At 35.8% G+C, this 21,218-nt stretch overlaps 3 protein-coding genes across 6 annotated transcripts; 2 read left to right on the top strand and 1 right to left on the bottom strand.

Annotated features, from left to right (window-relative positions):
- The first annotated feature begins 659 nt into the window (after positions 1 to 659).
- On the top strand, positions 660 to 3,717 carry LOC118271228 (40S ribosomal protein S3). The gene is made up of 4 exons (XM_035587231.2): positions 660 to 826; positions 1,128 to 1,431; positions 2,927 to 3,147; positions 3,506 to 3,717. Exons 1-4 carry the CDS (start codon positions 794 to 796, stop codon positions 3,677 to 3,679), a joined length of 732 nt encoding a protein of 243 aa, XP_035443124.1. The 5' UTR covers positions 660 to 793; the 3' UTR covers positions 3,680 to 3,717.
- Positions 3,718 to 6,034: 2,317 nt separating this feature from the next.
- Positions 6,035 to 19,169, bottom strand: LOC118270931 (Krueppel homolog 2). 4 transcript variants are annotated; one of them, XM_035586750.2, is made up of 7 exons: positions 19,010 to 19,166; positions 18,142 to 18,305; positions 16,115 to 16,299; positions 13,997 to 14,064; positions 8,861 to 8,994; positions 7,900 to 8,121; positions 6,035 to 7,204 (listed from the first exon to the last, which is right to left on the bottom strand). In XM_035586750.2, the coding sequence occupies exons 2-7, from the start codon at positions 18,300 to 18,302 to the stop codon at positions 7,201 to 7,203; spliced, it is 774 nt and encodes a 257-aa protein (XP_035442643.1). In that variant the 5' UTR covers positions 18,303 to 18,305; positions 19,010 to 19,166; the 3' UTR covers positions 6,035 to 7,200. The 4 variants fall into 4 exon arrangements, with proteins under 4 accessions (XP_035442643.1, XP_035442645.1, XP_050551940.1 ...); XM_035586752.2 differs by lacking the exon at positions 19,010 to 19,166 and adding an exon at positions 18,530 to 18,718; XM_050695983.1 differs by having other exon boundaries at positions 6,035 to 8,121; positions 19,010 to 19,169.
- Positions 19,170 to 19,265: 96 nt separating this feature from the next.
- LOC118270929 (probable asparagine--tRNA ligase, mitochondrial) lies at positions 19,266 to 21,199 on the top strand. The gene is made up of 3 exons (XM_035586746.2): positions 19,266 to 19,500; positions 19,576 to 20,586; positions 20,803 to 21,199. Exons 1-3 carry the CDS (start codon positions 19,372 to 19,374, stop codon positions 21,058 to 21,060), a joined length of 1,398 nt encoding a protein of 465 aa, XP_035442639.2. The 5' UTR covers positions 19,266 to 19,371; the 3' UTR covers positions 21,061 to 21,199.
- The last annotated feature ends 19 nt before the right edge of the window (positions 21,200 to 21,218 follow it).

Raw genomic sequence — 21,218 nt, 5'->3', positions numbered from 1 at the left:
GTAATGTTATATAAGTTGATCTTTAAATGTATCTGCCTCAGCTTTAATGGGAGGTAGTTTTGGGTTTTAAGATTACGGCCCAGCGCCCGCGATTTGAATGAATTCGTATTACATACTAGTAATACAGTACATACAATCCTTTTAGGGCTCTGTTAGTTTAAAAAAGCTATATTCTGGGTGTACTCTATTTATATCGTCGTCGATGAGTCGTTGTCATCCTCTATGTTTGACAATTAATTATTTATAGTAAATCAACTTTGAACGTGCTCATTTAATCAAAAAGTAAATTCTTGCAACCTATTCAAGAATCTTGCCATCAATTTATTCAAAATAATTATGATTCCCAAATGGCTAAAAAGCCTAGATGTCAATACTCATGCCGAGCAAAGTTAAACGAAAACTGAATAAAACTTTAATTAAGTTTTCAGATAAAATATCAAAATATTTGAAACTACAACTAAAGCTCTTGTGATGATAAAATAAATAACAATTTTGTAGTAGCTGATACTAGCTTTGTAGCTATTCTATAGATAATTACTTCACCGAAGAAGTGATTATTCTGAGACAATTTATATTTGAAAAATATATTTTCTATATATATAGTTTTTTTTTAAATAAATTAATACTTACATTTAAAAATAAAGTTGCCACATTTTTTATTAAAAAAAAAATATTACCAATTTCTCCTTTCAAGTTAAAACTTCTCGGTTTTGAGTTTCCGAACGCAGTTCGAAGCTGACATTGACGTTTGTAAAATCAGTTTCCGGCCTTTTCTTTCGCTCCCGTTGCAATCATGGCGGTGAACAACATTTCCAAAAAGCGAAAAGTATGTTGAAACCAGTGTTTATTGTATAAAAATACATATTTTAAATCGTTTAAAGATAGTTATCCAATCTGTTAAACTAAAATTTGAGTCGTTGATTATTGTGAAACTTGTGATGTTAGTGGATATTCGAATACTTGTCATCTGCACTAGGATTGTTATGTTTCTCTTGTGTCTTGTTTCTTTGTAATATTATACATCATCAGTGTTTAATATTAATGTGGTAGTTACATCACCAGTGTGAATTAGGTGATTTCATCAAAAAATGCGATGACCAAAACATAACCTCTCGGTGAATTTGCAGTTCGTCGGAGACGGAGTTTTCAAGGCGGAACTCAACGAGTTCTTGACCAGGGAGCTTGCTGAGGATGGCTACTCCGGTGTGGAGGTGCGTGTCACCCCGACTCGCTCGGAGATCATCATTATGGCTACGAGGACACAGAGTGTGCTCGGAGAGAAGGGCCGCAGAATCCGTGAGCTGACTTCCGTCGTTCAGAAGAGGTTCAACATCCCCGAGCAGTCTGTGGAGCTCTACGCCGAGAAGGTGGCGACTCGTGGTCTGTGCGCCATCGCCCAGGCCGAGTCTCTCAGATACAAACTCATTGGAGGTTAGTTTTTCTTGTTTTCTATCATATTTTGGCTTATTTCACCTTTCCAAGAGCATGACTAGCTTCCTAGGCATTACTGTTAACTTAAAAACCTACTTCTAAGCACCAAATAGCAATGTATCCATCCCTGACAAATAACATATTGTTGCATGGTGATTTATTGACTCCACATTGTTCATTGTTTTGGCCCTAAAACAAAATGGATCACTGAAGTCTCCATGTGGTTTATATGCCAAAAACTAGCATACAATGTAAACAATATTTATTTTGAAAGTACTTAGTGTATTTATTTTCATCTGAATGTCACAATTTGTAAATGCTGCTAGTACAATTAGTAAAAGTTATGAATATCCCAATGGCAGTGGTAATTTTTGACCATGTATCCATTTTTCATGCATGTCGATTAGTATCAGCCTGAGACATTGATATTAATTTAAATTTGTCTCGCATTTTATGGGACAAAGGTGTAATCAATTTATCTACTTATGCAATTTCACTAAAATCACTAATATCTCATCATAATACAGCCTCATCAATTCTAACCGCATGCCCCAAACCTGACATCTCTACTCCACCTGGTCGAGATGTTTTTCATTGGGGATATATTATAACCCTTGTAACATCACAGAATGCTTTATAGGTTGTGCTTTTCTGCCATAGCCAAGGGAACACTACTAATCTAGACACACGGCAGTGTGTCCGCCAAGTTCGAGCAAAAAAACCGACACACCGGCCGTGGGTTATATTACACGAATCATTTCGGGCCAAGTTCGACCCACCTATAACTCAAAATCTATTTTATCTACGCGTATGAAATTTCTAGTATCTGTCGAGATCTACTTACTTATCTAAAATACAAAATTTCATTAATGTACCTATTGTAGGTCTTGAGATATTGACGTCAGAAAATCGCTATTTTTACTATACACTCACTGACTGACTGACTCACTCACTCACTCACTCATCAACCTCAGTTAAAAATGATATAACTTGGCAAGTTTTAATAGAAAATTATATACTTGACTCATTGCGTTTAGTAGGTTTATAACAAAGTGTGTGAAAACTTGCCAACTTGTTATATCATTTTTAACTGAGATCTGTGTATGGAACTTGGTACTTATTTAGATCTCACTTCTTTTATAGGCGAAGCATTCCAATATTATCGAACTTGGCAGCCTTTCACATTTATGTTTTGGGTGGGATTATTATTTACAGCATCCATTCTCCAGCATAGTGCCAAGTCTTGAATGTATCAGTGAATGGTCCCAAATCCAAACAATAACCTGTATTAAAACTGTTTGGTTGATGTTGCATTAACATCTGTTTAACTACCGCAGCTATTTTACAGTTATTTATTTACTTAGAGCAGTTTGAAGACACATTGTCCTTAAATATGCTATTGTGCTATTACTTTTATACTTAGATTTAACTTAATTTCATAACTAACCTACATTATTATGAACCTAGTGCTAATGCAATTTCCGACATTCACCAGGTCTTGCCGTGCGTCGTGCATGCTACGGTGTCCTCCGTTTCATCATGGAGTCTGGTGCCCGTGGTTGCGAGGTTGTTGTCTCTGGCAAGCTTCGTGGTCAGCGTGCCAAGTCAATGAAGTTCGTGGACGGCCTCATGATCCACTCTGGTGACCCATGCAATGACTACGTGAACACAGCCACACGACATGTGTTGCTTAGGCAAGGAGTACTCGGAATCAAGGTAAATAAAAAGCATTTTATAGAGATTTTACTAATGAAATAGAACAAATTCATGAACAATTTTTAAATATTATAGCATTAATAATTTTTACGCCACATTATCAGGGATTTCAAGCTACTCAATAGGTTGAGGTCTAATTCTTGTGGCAGATTGTCTCAGCTTGTTTATTGGAGGGCTTGTCTGTACAGGCTCTGGTACGGTGCAAGCTGGACATTTTATAACTATACAACTATTTATGTAACCAGTAACATAACCAAGTTTTGTATTCAAACAAAAAGCTCATGTGAAAAGTAAACATGGACACCTGTAATAGATGTTTGACTGTATTCATAGATTTAATAAAATGTTTTCTTTACAGGTCAAGATCATGTTGCCTTGGGACCAACAGGGCAAGAACGGCCCCAAGAAGCCACAGCCCGACCACATCTTGGTGACAGAGCCCAAGGACGAGCCCGTTCCTTTGGAGCCAACTAGTGACGTGCGTTCCCTTGCGCCCGCGCCGCTACCCCAGCCCGTGGCCGCTGTCGCTTAGATCTTAAGCTAATTAATAAAAAAATATTGAAAATCTAATACTGGCTTTGTTTTATTGTTAATTCTACTCTAAGATCTAACTTCATCAGGAGTATGACTGTCTTTTGCTGTATTTTTACGTAACATTATTCAAGATAAATGATTCTCATATACCTACGTAACTTTCTCTTTTACCAAATGTATAGATAGTTTAAGAATCTAAAATGCCATGAGATGACATGAGGAATGCATTATATTTTACCAGCCATTCTACTCTAACGATATCTCCTGATAAGTAGTAATGCCCTGATAATTTTCAACTAACTAATCTTGACTTTAACTTCATCTCGGTTACAATAGCTGAGAAATTATAAAAGTATAATTGACTAGCTTTGTCAACAAACCCCTTTTATCGCATACATTGACGTTTTCCTACCGCTCGTGTCGTATTTCTACGATAGAGAACACACGATTTTTTCATCCTATCTGCGGCTTTTGAAGTGCGTGGTACAGCTAAAACTAATATTAAGCCTAGCTGCCCTGCCGAGACTAGAAATTCATAACGTGGTAGGAATTATTAAAAAGTCGGTAGTATAATTAACTACCTACTGAAAAATGCTGCGGGGAATTGCACAACTTGATTCCCCCTAGTCCTTTTCATCTTCGAACCACAAGATAATCGGCGAGGCGTCACCGCTTCATGTATATGAATATAAGGTCCCACTCGCACGAAGCGCTTCGCTTCAAGCTTTCTTGTGCCAACTGCTAAGGAGTGGAATTCTTTGCCGGAGTCTGTGTTTCCTGATGGGATGAATAGGTTGCTTATGGGCAGACGTGCTCTATCGTAGACCACATCATCACTTACCACCAGGCGAGATAGCGGCCAAACGTCGACTCATTTAATGTAAAAAAAGGCAGAAATATTCTTGAATGACATTCAGGGATTCCTCCGGACCCAATCCCGGAGCGACGTAAATGTAAAAAATAACCATACCCTACACAAAAGTTGTTAGACCCTAATTTCGTGTGATTTGCAACATTGGTTGCACGTAAAGCAACCAGTGTACAATCCTGGGAATCAGTGTACATTCCCGGAATGTTGTGAGCTGTCCCGTGTTCAGTAATTTTACTTTGTTGTCCCGGAGGCCGGAACGAAAAAATACTAGTTTTTTTCACAAAAATACAGTACTACGGATGCAAAAGTCAAATCAAACGTAACATGCTCGCAAGTCGCGCTGCGTGAGGGGCGGAAATGGTGAACTGCTCGCTTCGCTTCGTTTTTTTCATCAACCGATCGTTCTAATACTACTAGGTTCCTACTTTTACAGTTTTGTCTCGGATGGGACACCAAAACTCAGATTCCGCTCGTGGCCTTAGAAATGTCTAGGAAATGATCTGTCTGGATCTGGCAACCCTTGTTGCACGCATTGCGTTTAAGTGTGGAGGGCCACGAATGGGCTCGACGAAAACCGAGGTGAAACAACGCTTGCGTTGTGTAAGCGAAGCAACTGGAGGCCCCTTCCCAATCTTCGCAATCCCCGATTCCACAACAACTCTTAAATTTCTAACCCCCAAACGACCGGCAACGCACTTGTAACGTTTCTGGTGTTTCGGATGTCCATGGGCGGCGGCGATTGTTTACCATTAGATGATCCGTCTAATCGTTTCCTGGCTTATAGCAAAAAGAAATAGCCATGACCGCGCGGTCGAAACGGAAACTTTTTAAGGCCGGCGCTCACCGACGGCGTGGCACGGCAGGTTTTGCAGTGGCATCTTGCTGACAGCCCAGCTACTAACATCCATCTTCGGTTGTGTCGCATAGAGAACATTTGTTGTGTGGGTTATGGTTGACTGGTTGAATTCGTACTAATAACACTTCTAGCTGAAGATGAAGAGACAAATAAGAGGAAATGCTGCACAAGTTTAAACAATTCCTTATTTCAAATAGCTGGCAATCATAATTCTTCGACCGCAAAGTGACCCATACGGCTCGTGGGGTGCAATGGCGCGCCGCAACACGTAGAATGAAACAGCGAGACACGTCATGCCGATATATCCTGTGGCGTGTCGCGTCATGCTGTAACATTATGTGGTGATGTGGCACATCACGGTATCAAAATAAAGTAACATAATTTCTAAACTCATTGTGATAAGATTCAAAATAACTTAATCCTTTGCCATTACATCGTGCCGTGCCGTGTAAGTAGGCGCCGGCCCTTATTGCTCTTCGAGCCGTCGTCGCCCCGGCAAACCGGAGGTCTTCCGCGGCTCCGAAAGTTAGCATTTGGCATAGTTATAGGACAAGAGGATGTTTTAGGTTTCGCTGGCAGAAGCCATTGTTTTATAAAAGGTAAACAAAATAAATGAAAACAACAAAACCGTTTATACCAACATTTATTTAAAAACCTGACTACATTCACCCCAAACCAAGTGCATAATAATTATTTACTAAATACAAAAATGTCGCTGGCAGTACACAACATAACCAAAATAATAAAATAATTAATACACGATTCACAAAATAATATCGTAATTTTAAATGTAATTCATATTTATTACCAGTTACAATTCCAAAGAGATATGTGCTTGTTTGAATGTCTGTACATTTTAAATTTTACGAGAAAAATAAAACTATGTTTGCACAAAATGGAATGAACAATCTTCAGAACTGCTACAAAGACTTAGCATTCCCATGTAAATAGATAAAATCGAAATCTGACATTTCTTCTAGATTTCGACAGACGACAACAATACTGACATACAATTCATTTTCGTTAATAAAAAATCTACATTGAATAAAATCACTTAGCAGTCTAACTTAAACATTCAACATTCCTTTATGCCTTAAATAAAATTGGACCGACATTAAATAGAAATTAAACTTAAATACATAAAGTATATCCCCTAAGTTATAAAATAATTATACTGATTTGTTAACAACCAAAGATTATGCTATGAAATGCATTTACATACATTGTACGGGCGGATTTTACAAGCGATGGTAGATTACGTCGTCCCTTTTTAGTATTCAGCTGCGGTATAGCGTTATCTCGCTCCTACATGTCGGGGTTGCCATTGCTAAATAACATAAAATGAGTAAAACGAGGTTTTTGTACTGCAATGGTTTGGATACTTGTTCTTATAATAAGTTTAGTCCAGTGGACGGTGTTTGTTCGCCTTCAAATGGATGTTGACCTTTACAAAATTATTTATTGAACAATATTAAATTAAACATAAACTGTTAATTTGTTGGTCAATAATGCACAAGTCTTAAATTCGTTTAAAATACACTTTACAAAGTGGGTATTATTTAGTAAAATTGCTGTGAAGTGACCAATGAATACATTACTATGGGAGTAACCCTTACTGGTCCTTATTCGTATGTTTATTATAATAAGTCGCAACTGAAGTAGTTGACCATAGATCATAGAGCACAGGGCACACATCCAGACGTGCAGACTCCGCGCATGCGTAGTTTGGATACAAAAGAACGATAGTGATGTAGAAAGTTCTTCACTTTAACTGACCTTACGACCGACATGTTTACCTGAAATTATAATACAATCGTTTTAATAAAATATTTTTACAAAACAAGTTCTTCAAGTCTTACAAAATCTGAAGGTTGTAAATACAAAAACAGGTTAAAAAAAGGTTAATTATATCCAGTTTTGGTATTTTGTTAAATAATATAAAATCAATTTGCCGCTTGAGGTAAAAGGTTTTTGTATGCCATTCAATTTAATTCAGCAACATTCGTCTTCCCCTTAAAATGACGTTTCCAAACGTCAAATGCATGGTGCTTAAAATGTTATGGTTCGTTTCCCCATACATAGTAAGTCTCATGTGTAACGCGATGACAATACGGTACAATAGTAAATATTTATACGTTTTTAAGACACGACCCGGGGACTCTCGAGGCAGATTAAACCTAGAGAGCGCCCTAGGCAGACCTTATAGGTGCTCAAAATTTCTTTTGGCGCTGCCGTCACTCAATAGCAATAGGCTATATACGGCTCTGCGTGGGTTCTAGAATGATGGTACCATAAATCTCTACATATAAAAATCAATTGCTGTTCGTTAGTCTCGCTAAAATTCGAGAATGGCTGGACCGATTCGGCAAATTTTGGTCTTGAATTAATTGTGAAGTTGCAGGGAAGGTTTAAAAGGTAAGAAAAAAATGTTTGAGGCAAAACGAAGTATGTCGGTTCAGCTAGTAGATAATAGTAATGTGAGTATACTGACTGTTGCACATGCTCCATGGGCGGCGCCATGCGGCAGACGAGCTGCACGGCGGAGTGGATTGTGCCCTTGAGCGCGGCGGGCAGCGCGGGCCGGTCGGCGGCGCGCTCGGCGGCCACGCGCAGCTCGCGGAACGTGTTGCGCGTGTACGGGTTCCGCCGGCTCGCGTACCGCCACGTCACGAAGTAGTAGTACACGAACGGAGTCAGCAGCCCGCAGTAGCCGCTGTAAACAATATTCTTAAAGTTAATATAAATCAAATAAACACACACATTAATCTGTACTTTGAAGAGAGAATGTATTTCTGAATAGTACTATTGAAAATTAAGCAAAGGACTAACTTGGCAATCAAATGTTTATGGTTCAAAATAAACTGACATTTCAATACGATATATAATTTGTAAATATACAATGTTTTTTCAGATATATATTTTTTTAAACAGAATATTCAATGTATAACGCAAAACAATGACGTCTTTATAAGTGTTTTTATAACAATTACTGTTATATTTACTACTGGTAATTAAGTCATGCGCTTACAGTAACAATAAAGAGTAATTAAATGTCCGGTCATAACAGTAAGAGCACCTACAACCTACATCTATAACTATTCACACAATGAACAATTATTTTCATTAGGTCGCGACACAATGTGACTGATCCAACAGTCTACATAGAATAACAGATACATGGAAAATAAAATAATCCAGGTGACTACTTGGATTATTTTGCTCGTCTTAGCAGAGAGCAGAGAATTCTATTATGTTGCTGGTTGCATGCTCCGGTCGGGGCAGACCTCGGTCGCGATAGGGCGCAACGTGAAACGTCCTTTACTGAACCGATTAAAACAGTAAAACAGTATTATTCAGCTTGTGTACTGAAACAATCTTTAATTTTCTTACCTGTGCATATCTCAACCAAGTTTTTTGGCTGGGTTTATCTAAAAAGCTGATGATATACGTACAAGAGCGCCATGAAGGCGACGAGCGGGAACAGCACGATCTCAGCGAGGGCGGCGGCGCGCAGGATGTTACGCGACTGGAACTCCACCAGGGAGATCAGCAGGCGAGCCACCCACATCGAGTTCTGGCCCAGGGTCTGGAAGGAAACAGATTGTTTTTATTAAACACTTATATTCTTGATAATGTTAATGTTCAATGCCCTTAAAATAACGTCAAGTTTCTCATTGGATATCTTCTATACCATTATTATCCTATATCCTTTTTATATGACTACATACTCCATAAATGTTCTTCATTAGCAATAAATTGTCCTCTTATCAGTAGGATATCAAGTCCTATGTATTACGAAGGAGGTACTACCATGACTTAAATACAAATGTAGAGTCCATCATATATCTGAGAATGAAAATATGAATCTGTTTTTTCGGTTTGGACCTAGTTAAAATTTTGTTAAGTGCAAATTCGCACTTAGCACCACTCGATCAAGGCCAAGGAGAGAGTTTAATCAATACAATATTTTCATAATAGTAGGTATGTAAATATTTAATTTTAATTCGATATCTTCTGTTGCATAATCCTTTTTAATCCTTGATAAAATACTGTAAGATTGGAAGGTAGGACTCGCTTGATAAATCATAAAACATTCAGCAGTACCGTTGTCGCCAACAAAGTTTTTTGCAAAACTTGAATATGGGTAATGATGTCATGTGTGCTTGAGTAGTTTTTGTGATAAACAACATCATTGAACGAAAGTGTCAATGATTACATTACAACTAACTGACTGACTTCCGTCATAAATAAATAAAATTTTGTTTTTGCATAGTTTTAACTATTGCATACTTAAATACTCCCAGTACATTATCATAGGGATCTTAAGAATAGATTACCTTGCACTTAAAATTACTGTAACAATCACACATCATAATGAATGCAGTAATTTAGTAGCATAATGTAAGAAACAGACCGAACACTGACATAAAATCAATGTTATAAAAAACTATGTGTACCAAATAACACAACTGTAAAAACATACCAAAGAAAGTGTAACTGTTGTAACTTTCAAGTGAACTACTTTCTACACTTTTTAACAAGATTTTCACAGAATAAATTCGCAATATTAAATGTACAAGTCATCGTGATTGTGGAAAAGAGATTGTTAAGAAAACATACCCACTGAAGGTGTGTCGGCAGAGATAACATAGGAAAGACTTGGTACTCTAGATATTGAATGTAATCTATAATATAAAAATAAGTCGGGTTTTTCTTCCTGACGCTTTAACTCCAGAATGCACGAACCGATTTCCACGGTTTTGCATTCGTTTGAAAAGGTAGGAAAATCTTCAGAAAAAAGCAGGAAAAGAGGGAAAATCATTGGTGACAAAACGGTGTTAGCCGAGTTTGCCAGTGTAACATAAACCTTGGCTTCAGGTACCTATATGACAGACCTCCAGGTTGAAATCCATTTACTTACAAAATTATGTAGTGAGTCCCTATTAAAAAGAGGGCAACTATTATTAAAGGTAGAGATATATCCATCTAAAATATTATAATGTTTGTCATACACTACATACACTTGATAATTAATTGTTAATTCATAAAACTATTTATATGTATAATTGGATATGAACTTTGTACCGTTGCCTTGGACCTACGTTTTCTCATAGCATAATAATTATGTTTCTAATGTTTGCTTAATTACTACAGTTTAGATGTAGGCGATATAACGGGGTAAGCAGTTACATAAATACCATATGGAGAAACCTCTTATGACTTAATTTAAACCACATATTTGTTTGTTGAAATATTTAGTTGTATTATGCTTCTGTTGAGGAGTACTACTTGTAGTTTCATTTAAATCTTATGAGTGATCTCATTACTGTATATTATTATGTATCGAGAATTGGACACTATCTAGCTTTATACCATTGCTATTTTATGTAGCTACGCAATCCTGGTTATGTATTATACGCACATAGTGGTATCTTTTTGCGTGTCAACTACGTTTAGACAATATTAATGTATACTTATACGCACTTTAGTAAGCTGCTTAACATTCTCTCGTCAAGACCACTTGAATGTAAAACTGACAAATCATATGAACACACACATACATACATACGTGTTGACAATTTATCATAATTACTACTTCCATACAGATTTCTCAGTGTATACTGTATAGAGCTGACACAAAGGTCAACAATAAAAATATATTTACTTTTAATAACATACTCAAAATAAACTTGAGATGTCGATTTTACTTAGTGGTTTTTTAGTAATGATTTCTACTATACATGTAACAGTTGTTGTTAGCAACTAGTTGCTTAATTACTGGCGCTTAAAATGTACTTATCCCTACTCGAGGTCGCTTGCTTGGTAGGTGCGACAACTCTGCCCACGAGGCAGCACAGGGTGGACATCAGATCAAATATTCTGCTTTCAAAATTATATGTTGTAAAATGGGGTCCAATTGATTATATACAATGGGAGTAATATTTGCCGAAAAGCAAGTGTTACATTTAGTCTGTTCTCTTCTGTTTACCCTTTAGACTTTACCGCCGTACTCAGAGTCATTTAATGGTTACTTAAACCATTATTTAGCAATTGTCTTCGATACAAAATCGTTACTAAGGAATACTATAAGTAATCATTAATTAACAGTTAGAGGAATTAAAAATGTGATGCTTTATTTCTGTTTATTTGAATGCCAGTAAGGGCAGTACCTAAGTGTCAATCAATCAATCATACAACGATATTTCTATCATCGTTTGAGTCAACGTCTGACACAATTTCTTCCTATTGGTACACGTGTTACATGATGAAATAAACTAACATTGTACCCCAAACTGTTGACAATGACAGCACTTACTGCCCACCTACGTCATGATAATATACGGTATAATATTTGCATCATATTTCATCATGTCAATGTACTGCAAAAACCACCTTTTTAATTCCCTAGCTAATATCCTTCCATTCATAAAAATTGCTGAATTAAACTGTAAACACTGCCACATTACTCTATCAGCAGATAGGACAAAGAAATATTAAGTAAACTCAGCCTCAGTGCCTAGCAACATATATTTGAAGTTGTGTTTGTTTTTTAACAGGAGGTTCGCCCTACATTACATGAAACTCATGATAAATGGCGAAAACTATCACATTGAAGTATTATCTATAATCTACACAGCACACAGTTAGTAGTTACACGGAATTCTACATTCATTTTATGACAAAACCTTATCTTGTTTTCTAACTCGCGCAAATAACGCGAATCACGATCATTTTCGCACGTCCAGTTGTTAGAAAAATAGAGTTACAGACATAAGCAAAGCACGTCATTGTACCCAAAATAGAGCAAATTTTTTTATATTTTCGACTTTATAACAAAACAATACAGTTAATAATGCATTAAACTAAGACAAGTTGGAATAGGTGATGTGCCTGTCAATAATTCCGTATTGTACATAAATGGGTCGAATACATTAATTGTGGGTATTTATTTAAATGCGTCATTGATCCATCAATCAAGAGACTTTAGTTGACGACACTCTGCTCATACTGATCAATATTCTTTTTTTGTAAACAGGACAATAAATTCCTTATAAGAAGGAAATAAAATCAATAGATTATGTACTCTCGTGTATTAAGGAAAATGTTACCTTAAAATGTTTTTATTCGTTCACATTATACCCAACAGAGCAAGCAGAGAGAGATCATATAAGACACTATTTGTCAGTAAGTCCTATTGTAATAGGGATAACATCTATAGCCATACTACAGGCACGTCTTTAGTCACCTAAATAGAAATGCCTAGATAGATAGAAGTACCTAATACACAAAAAATAAGTTTTATGTTAAACGGTTTTAACTGAAATAAAAATAAGAGTGCGTACCAATGTATCAGATTATTTTATATATCAGAAGAAGGGGAGAAATTCCAATTACTAAATTTGACGCAAACAAATAAACAGATGAAGCTAAATACAACCGTTTAAATATACAAGCGTGATGAGTAATCTTTATGATTTGGAGAAATCAATGTCTGGTCTGGTTGTTATAGTGATAACCGGAATATTATCTAGGAGAGTGGTAATTGTGTGAATTGTGTGTAATATCACATTATCATTCATATCGGAGGTGTAATGCCGGCCGCCGGGCCAAGGACATAGTCCTAGCGTCTGCCAATTAACCACATGTTGGGTAGACCTGTGTTAGTTACTAAAAGGAATGATTTTGATTTATTTTTCTGTCGCTTTTTGTAACGCATTTGTAACACTAAATTCCCACTGAATCTGTGCGTGATAAATTCAAAAACTACTGAATGGATTTTAATGCGATTTTTAAGAATGGATAGTCATTCTTGAGGAAAATATAACTAAAATTATAGCAGAGTACTGCGAGGGAGGGAGTCATATAAGATGAAACGTAATAATAAATAGATAAAATAATTACCACATTTTAAATAGTATCTTACTAACTACTTACTAATAGGAAATGCATTTCCTGAGTGCCATATAAAATCCATTAACTAAAGCTTAACTGCACAGTCATAAAGTTAGTGCACCATTTATTTATGAGGTCAGTGGTTAGTACCGGCCCCTCATAGCTGTATAGTGAAAATAGGAAGTAAATAGTTAGCGACAAAAATGATCTCCTGACTTATGGGAACCAAGGTTCAATAGAGATTAGACTATGCAGGAAACATTGTAGTGTACAAATATCGGTAGTCTCTGATCCTAGAAGTACCAGAATTAATTAGAGGAAGTAGTAGTATTTGGAATCATAAACTGTCGGACATGGGGGTCATACAGCAACAGGCGATCTTAGCCTGCTGCCCGCGAATGTTTTAATACTGTCTTTGTCAACACGTTATGCGTAAAACTATTACTTGTGTAAAGTGTTGGTGTTAGGAATGTTCATACAGTAATTTCGATGTTATTAAACTGATCTAATGCATCTAACACGCGGCCTAATCTACGATTTGTCATTGTCAAATTTTACGAAAAACTGTTACTACTCTTTTACTATGCATTTATAGGAATGTATTTCTAATTTGGTTTTATTGAATGCTAACTGCAACAACAAGTTCACCTGCTACAAAATTGGACAATGATTCCAACAACAATAGTGGTACTTACATCGAGGATGGTGAGCGAGTAGGACGCAGCGTGCAGCAGAGCGAACAAGAAGATCGGCGTCAGGATCACTGTCCGCTGGTCAAGGAACTATTATTTTGAAAGTATACATGAACACATAATACAAGAAACGTTTTTTTAATGTGGAATGTAGAATAAGGTATTGCTTTTCCATTTTAAAAGTAAAAAGATTTAAGGTTATTTGTAGGTACCAAGCATATCTGTGTCACGGTCTTCCTCTTTACAACTTCAATGATTAAATTAAGGTTTTATGAAGGTATACACGTTAAAATATTTATATCCGATTAAATGTATACAGTTCGGTTGATGTATACAGCTCATTACTAAGGGTTCCGGTTGGGAGTCGAAACTTGTCGGGCAAGTCCGTAATAGATTTATTGACGCAAGTTAGCCGCATAAACAATTCTAATTATGTAGAGAGACATGCATATAAAAAGAAGGTTTAATAATAATTTGTGATCTTTAAATTAGTCTACTAAATGGAACAGACGCGCTGTGCTACTTTAGACTTAATTACAATATTTTCTTTATACTAAACCTGTTTTAATAACGAGGTTCTAAAGGTGGAACGTCTAATCAAATTCAAAAATAATTACGTCAGCATAAACGAAAATAGTATTATAATTTATATTCTTGAAATAATAATAATACTGCTGATAAATAGTCGTAGTATTCTAGCATTTTCGACTCGATAAAGGAGTAGGAACGGAGTGGTTTTTAGTCAGTAAGAGTCTGACACTCTCTCCCAAGGCGGGAGAAACATTGAATGATTGATGCTATTAAAAAAAGTATTTCTAATTTTAGACTTTGTAGATTTACAACTAAGTTGAAAGTCTATTACCCAAATGAGACAAATTGGAATACCTAAATGGCTTAATATGTTGTCTAACTCGTATCTACAGTTGTTTGAACTAACAATGGGACAATAGTTACGGTATACGAGTACGGAGCCCACCTGTTGCATTGTTTTGCCTTTACTTTGGCTGCTATAAAAACCAAAATATTTACGCATTCATCACTGATTCAGACGTCTCAAGGTTAACGGCCACGTGTCGTGAATGTGCGAGTTTATGTGGTAGAAAGTGAAAACCAATAGTCAATGAGTTTCTAAGAAGTTAATAAATAACACAAGCGAGACTTGTATCTTAGTTACTTTTAAATACATTGGTGGAATAATGTAGAGGAATTAAAAAGTAAACAGGTTTAGAAGTACCTACTAGATGGAGATATCTACGGTTTCTTCCTAACTCTTGGGACGAAGCTGTTCCCAACTAGCATAATTAGGGTAGGAAAAATGGGTTAACCAGATGTGGATGAAAGGTGGTATTTTAAATAGAACTATTGCTACCTGCCCTCTATTTCCACCTTCCAAGGGTGACCTAACCAGGTCAGAGGGTGATTTTGGCTAGCCAAAATCGCCCTGAAAATGGGTCTATTTTCAGGTCATTGGGATTTCTGGATAGCAGTAATGATTGTCATACATGTTCGTTATAATAATGGTCAGTTCCGTCCAGACTTTAGAATCTGTCTATGTGTCTACCAATAAGTAATAAAATTAATATGAGCTATGTAAATGAAGTTCGAGACATGACGTGAAACTACGTAATATCAGGAACGATAATAAAAATAAAATAAGAATGCACAGATAACGTGGAGATTACGACGCCGCACACGTTCACCTTGGTGTAAACAAACCATTAGTACCTTTACGTACGAGTAGATGGGACAAATTATACAAGTTTACACTATTTCGTTAATATACTGTGTATAATATGTTTGATGTAATATTTTGTTGAAATGGTTATAACTACTCTTATTGCATTTCCTGGAAAGGATTTATTTTATTTGTTACTCATTCAATAAAATAAGTTCCTCCTTTCGCTTTCAAAAACTTATTTCATAATTTTTCATGCTTCGTTTTTTATTCTAACTTTCAATTTTACTTATGCATAATATTATATTTACAAACAAAAAAGGCAATTAAATAAATAAACTGACACGAATATCGTTGAGCAAATAAAATCAATGGAAGCCGTTCGGAACATTCCAATACTATCTTTGCATACATCGTAGGTAAAAAGTAATGATTAAAAAGGATACACAAGTTAGGTGCAACATTCATGAAGATGAGCGAGTAGAACAGGTAGTGCGCACTGTCCTCCAGGAAGAACCTGGCCATGAACTCCCGCGAGATGGAGATCTCGCGCGCCGGGATGCGCTGGTGCAGTCGGAGCGCTGACGTCGCCGCGTTCGCCAACAGGGCTTTGTAGAACGCTGACACAGGGCTGTGAGGAAGGAAATTATATATAATTGTTACCTAGCTAATACATACTGTCTCCCTTTGGGGTAGGCAGAGATAATAAAATACCAAATTACAAAACTCTGGTATACCTCTTCCATTTCCTCTACATTTATCAAGATCTACATGAATGCTCCATGATTGATGGTGATTTCAGTTTGACTCTTTTTTATAGCCTATTTAATCGATGTATGTCCTATTTGCTAAGGCCAAACAGTTTAATGTTTACTAGAACTTACTATTTTGTCTGTTATGTTAAGACACATGAAGATTATAAGAGTAAAATCTCAGTTAGTCCGCATCATACATAACTATAGCATGATGACATGCTCTCTAGATTTTAATTACTGTACAATTTGCAGATTGCAAGTTGGAAAAGATAAAAACACGTAACATTGTTAATCTGTACTTATATGACTTTCTGTACTTTAGTGTCATGTGAATTGAAAAGTACTTTATAGCTTTGAAAAATACGATTGAATAGTTATGTGTTAGGTCTGAGTATAGCCTTAATTGTCCTGTTCAAAGTATCAACAGGTATTTCAATTTGTAAAAAAATATATTAGATCATCAACTTTATATCCTTCTAATAAAATATAAAATCAAGAGAATAAATTAAGATACAGACTGAATCAAGCTGCTCTGTGCTGTCTATCTAAGTATGATGCAAGACTGAATACAAAATGCACAATTCAAAATGATTTGAAACAAATTCTAGAATAATGTGGAAGTTTATTTACAATACAATCAATAGCCACACTATAATCAGAAGTACAAATACTATAACTATGTTTTTATATAGCACTAGCTAACATATTACATAAAATGTGGTTGTGTGAGGTAAGTATATATAGAGAATTTAATACATACTTAATGAGATTTGAAATAGCCTTCATTTTATTGACAAAAACTAATTTGTTTTCAAAGGTTACCAAAGATGAAAACATATTAAAATGTTACTGAATTTACTGTTTACTTTAATGTCATATAGTTTTTAAAAAAATGTAATGCATAAACAAGTCCATTTTGCGACAGAGGTCAGGGTCATTGCCCTCTGTGTTACTGTAATCCTCATTGTTTAATTACTGAACAAAGGTAACCTTGATTTTACTGAACATGCAGACACACTACACTTCAGAACATCTATTGTTAGTCCAAGTAGAAAAACTATGAATAAAACTCACATGAGATGAAACAGATGTATGTAGGAGTTTTATTTATTGTTTTAATTTAAATAAGAATTGTAGTATAAATAAATTCATCCATGCCAAGTATTTATTTTTAGTAAGGCATGCATTGTAAATGTATCTTTAATCACACTAGGTTAAAGTTCTTACTAGAAAGAAAGAAACAAGATACAATTCTACAATGTAACAAAATACTAAAACAAAGTATTGCATTGCACTTTGAAACTCTTGTTTAGTACTCATACTAAACAAAGTCTGAGTTTTAAAATAGACTATGACTTCTGCATTGTGTCCGTGTTTCTTTGTAGTTACTCATCAGTCTTTAAATTGTTGTGTAAAAGTTAAAGAAGGTATTGTAATTTCCTTGAATCTTTCCAGAATTGTCAGTTACTCATGAAACAGAACATTGGTGTGAAAAATATTACTATACAAAGAAAGGTAATTTAACCCTTTAACCGCCTGTGTTACATATACACGGTACATATTTCCATATCACTGTGACAAAGAACTTTCATGATTTTTTCATTCTATTCACACAATTGCTCCTCCTTATTTAGTGTAGATATAATTTTTCCGATTTGTAGTGGCACCAGGGTGCTTAAAAGGTTAAATATACCAAAACAAAGACTGTCAGTACTTACTTGTTGAACAAAGGCAGTACATATCCTATGGTAAAGAGCACAGTGAGCACTCGAATAGCCCATAGTGCTACGTCTATTTTGTTGGCATTTACATGCGCCTTCAGGGCAGGCATACCCTTGGGTGGCCCAGCATCTCCCGCTTGAGGTTCAGTCTCTGCCATTTTCTACAACAAAGACAAGTTATTAATTATTACAGCTATTAAGCTAGAGGTGGGTAGAACAAACAAAGTTGTACAGTTATAATAAGTACTGTAATTAAGTTCAACTCACTCAAAGTAATGAAAATCTAATTAGTAAACAGAAATGGAATTTAATGTATTAGAAAATGTAATACTAGATAACTCTTAATATAATTAAATATGGAATAAGGAAAATAGAAGTCACTAACAACTTCTTTCGTTGTTGACTCTCGTAAAACTATTAAATCAAAGAAAAACTACTGAGTTTCACTTTGCCACAGTTTATCAGATAACAATAGATAAAAACGAGTAACACATTCTCATATTGGCCACTGTGGAAAATCGAAACCACGATTAAACGCCGACTTAATGCGTTTACGTGACCACCTCTCCAGTAGAAAGTGCTATTATAAAGAATTTTTGAGTAAGAAAAGTGGATCACTAGGCCAGCTATTAATTTTTTTGGAACTTCAATAATATTAAAAAATATTGAAATTGTCGTTATTCCGTAAAGTACTACGTATCCTTATTAACATAACGCGATGGCCAAGGACACAATAACTCGGAAAACCAGTTTCAATCATCAATTATTAACAAAATTATTACACTACTACTATAACAGTGTCATCGTAGAATTCATGGAAAAATAAAAATATTTTTTAAGGAATATATCTTTTAGTCGTACTTACGTTATGTACTAATTAATTAACACACAGATAAATATAATATTTAAATTAAATACACAAATTGTTCACAACGCTACAAATCGAACGTGCATGATTTGCCGAATGACACTTGACAGGTAAAAAAACTTGCCAGCTATGCAAACTAGGTTGGTCCGGGCTGGAAACCGGTGTTAACCGATAAATATGTGAGAAGCGAAGATTTCTTTTACGAGAAGCAGCGCTGCGTCTGTAGAGCATTGAGCAAACTTCCGATGGTGATGACAGATGACACTGACAGTTTAGTGAAGTCAACTACTCAGCTGTTATTATTTTTATAACCTAAATTACCTAAAAAGATCTAAATTTATTCAATTAAAACATTTATAATGATGTTCCGAAGTAGTTGCTATAGGAAACTAACAAGCTTTATTAGAAATAAAGAGAATTCTAGAAAATATAGCGTAATATCTGCAGTTTTAGAGAAACCAAATGTCGGCAATGTAACTGAGATAAAGGTGATATTATTTAAATAAAAATGCTATAAATAATTAACTTTTGATATGCAATACTAAGTCCTTACTTAATTTTAGGGCTGGGTAAAGAATCTACGGAAACAGAAAGACCTGATATTCGCCGACGTCAGTGATGGATCTTGTGCACAAAAACTACAGATAGTCATCCCAAAACATCTTACAACTGATGCATTAACGTACGGTTCTTCAGTGAGCATTACTGGAAAGTTGTCTAAAAGTCCGAGGGGACAGCTAGAACTGGTTGCAGAGGATGTCAAAGTCTTAGGAAGCTGTGTAGTATTAGATGGGTATCCATTTAACCCTAGGACCACACATCCACCTGAGTATACTCGTCAATACTTACACCTACGGTCCAGGACTAATTACACCTCAGCTATACTGCGAATACGAAGTGCTGTTACTAAGCACATACATGATTACTTTGCCTCAAACAATTATACCAACATCCACACACCAATACTAACTTCCAATGACTGTGAGGGTGCTGGAGAAGTGTTTAAAGTACAGCCAGACAGTGAGGCCACCATTAAGGCAATGATGCAAGAGAACAAAGACAGAGACTCTGTGTACTTTGGCTCAAAAACATTCCTCACAGTCTCCGGCCAGTTGCATTTAGAAGCAGTGTGCAGAGGAATGGGCAATGTCTATACATTTGGACCAACTTTCAGAGCTGAAAACTCAAGATCAAGACTTCATTTGTCAGAATTCTACATGTTAGAAGCCGAGCTAGCCTTCTGTGAAACTCTAAACCAACTACAAGGAGCCATAGAAGATCTATTGAAGTATGTGTTTATTGAAACTCGCAACACCAATGAGGCTGACCTCTTCTTGATTGATAAAAATAATAAAGCTCCTAGTTGGGTTGACAAGGAGTTTGTGACACTTACTTATGATGAAGCTAGACAGATATTGTTGAAGAAGGGTTCCACATTGACTGATGAGGGCATCAATAAGGAACAGGAGCTGACCCTGGTTGAACATTGCAATGGTGTTCCTGTGTTTGTAGTTAGATGGCCAAAGGATATGAAGTCATTTTATATGAAGGAATGCTCTGAAGATAGCACAAAGGTAACATGCATGAGGCACTTTCAATCTCTGCTAGGCTAGGGAGAGTAGTTAAATGTAACATCTTTTGTCAGTGTCTTATGATAGGACTCCCCAACATATTGTTGTAAAATTTAATAACCCTTCCTCAAACAATCAGACTTTGCAATCTTATATGAAAGTATCAGTCTTATTGCCTTTGAACCAAAATAAAATTAAATAATTATTTATTTCTTTCAGGTTGAAGCTCTGGATCTATTAACACCCATCACAGGAGAGGTTGTAGGTGGGAGTCTGAGAGAAGACAGTTATGAGAAACTGAAGTCCAAGTTACCATCAGATAGATTGAACTGGTATTTAGAACTGCGGAAGTTTGGTAACATCCCCACAGGCGGGTATGGTCTGGGCTTGGAAAGACTACTACAAGTTTTATGCAATGTCAGTAATATTAAGGACACTTTGCCCTTTCCGAGATGGCCACATAATTGTGATATGTAGGCTTTATTTATATTTATTGTGATTATTAGTAGTATTGACTCTCATCTAGTGATTTCAAGTGGGAGGAGAATATGTGTGTTGTCAATGTGAATAGAATGTAAGTGAATGTTATTTAATAAAATTGTTAAATCATTGTAAACTGTGTATTTTGTGTTCAT

Source organism: Spodoptera frugiperda, chromosome 9 (assembly GCF_023101765.2).
Source record: "Spodoptera frugiperda isolate SF20-4 chromosome 9, AGI-APGP_CSIRO_Sfru_2.0, whole genome shotgun sequence".
Classification (NCBI taxonomy): Eukaryota; Metazoa; Arthropoda; class Insecta; order Lepidoptera; family Noctuidae; genus Spodoptera; species Spodoptera frugiperda.
This window is presented reverse-complemented; position numbering and strand designations above follow the sequence as displayed.

Coding starts and splice junctions, on each gene's coding strand:
- LOC118271228 (XM_035587231.2), top strand. CDS start 794: ATGGCGGTGAACAACATTTCCAAAAAGCGAAAA. Junction 1,432..2,926: donor CAGATACAAACTCATTGGAG/GTTAGTTTTTCT, acceptor GACATTCACCAG/GTCTTGCCGTGCGTCGTGCA. Junction 3,148..3,505: donor AAGGAGTACTCGGAATCAAG/GTAAATAAAAAG, acceptor TTTTCTTTACAG/GTCAAGATCATGTTGCCTTG.
- LOC118270931 (XM_050695983.1), bottom strand. CDS start 18,302: ATGGCAGAGACTGAACCTCAAGCGGGAGATGCTGGGCCACCCAAGGGT. Junction 8,995..13,996: donor ACTCGCTCACCATCCTCGAT/GTAAGTACCACT, acceptor GTTTCCTTCCAG/ACCCTGGGCCAGAACTCGAT. Junction 8,122..8,860: donor GTCGCCTTCATGGCGCTCTT/GTACGTATATCA, acceptor TATTGTTTACAG/CGGCTACTGCGGGCTGCTGA.
- LOC118270929 (XM_035586746.2), top strand. CDS start 19,372: ATGATGTTCCGAAGTAGTTGCTATAGGAAACTAACAAGCTTTATTAGA. Junction 19,501..19,575: donor GCAATGTAACTGAGATAAAG/GTGATATTATTT, acceptor ACTTAATTTTAG/GGCTGGGTAAAGAATCTACG. Junction 20,587..20,802: donor GCTCTGAAGATAGCACAAAG/GTAACATGCATG, acceptor TATTTCTTTCAG/GTTGAAGCTCTGGATCTATT.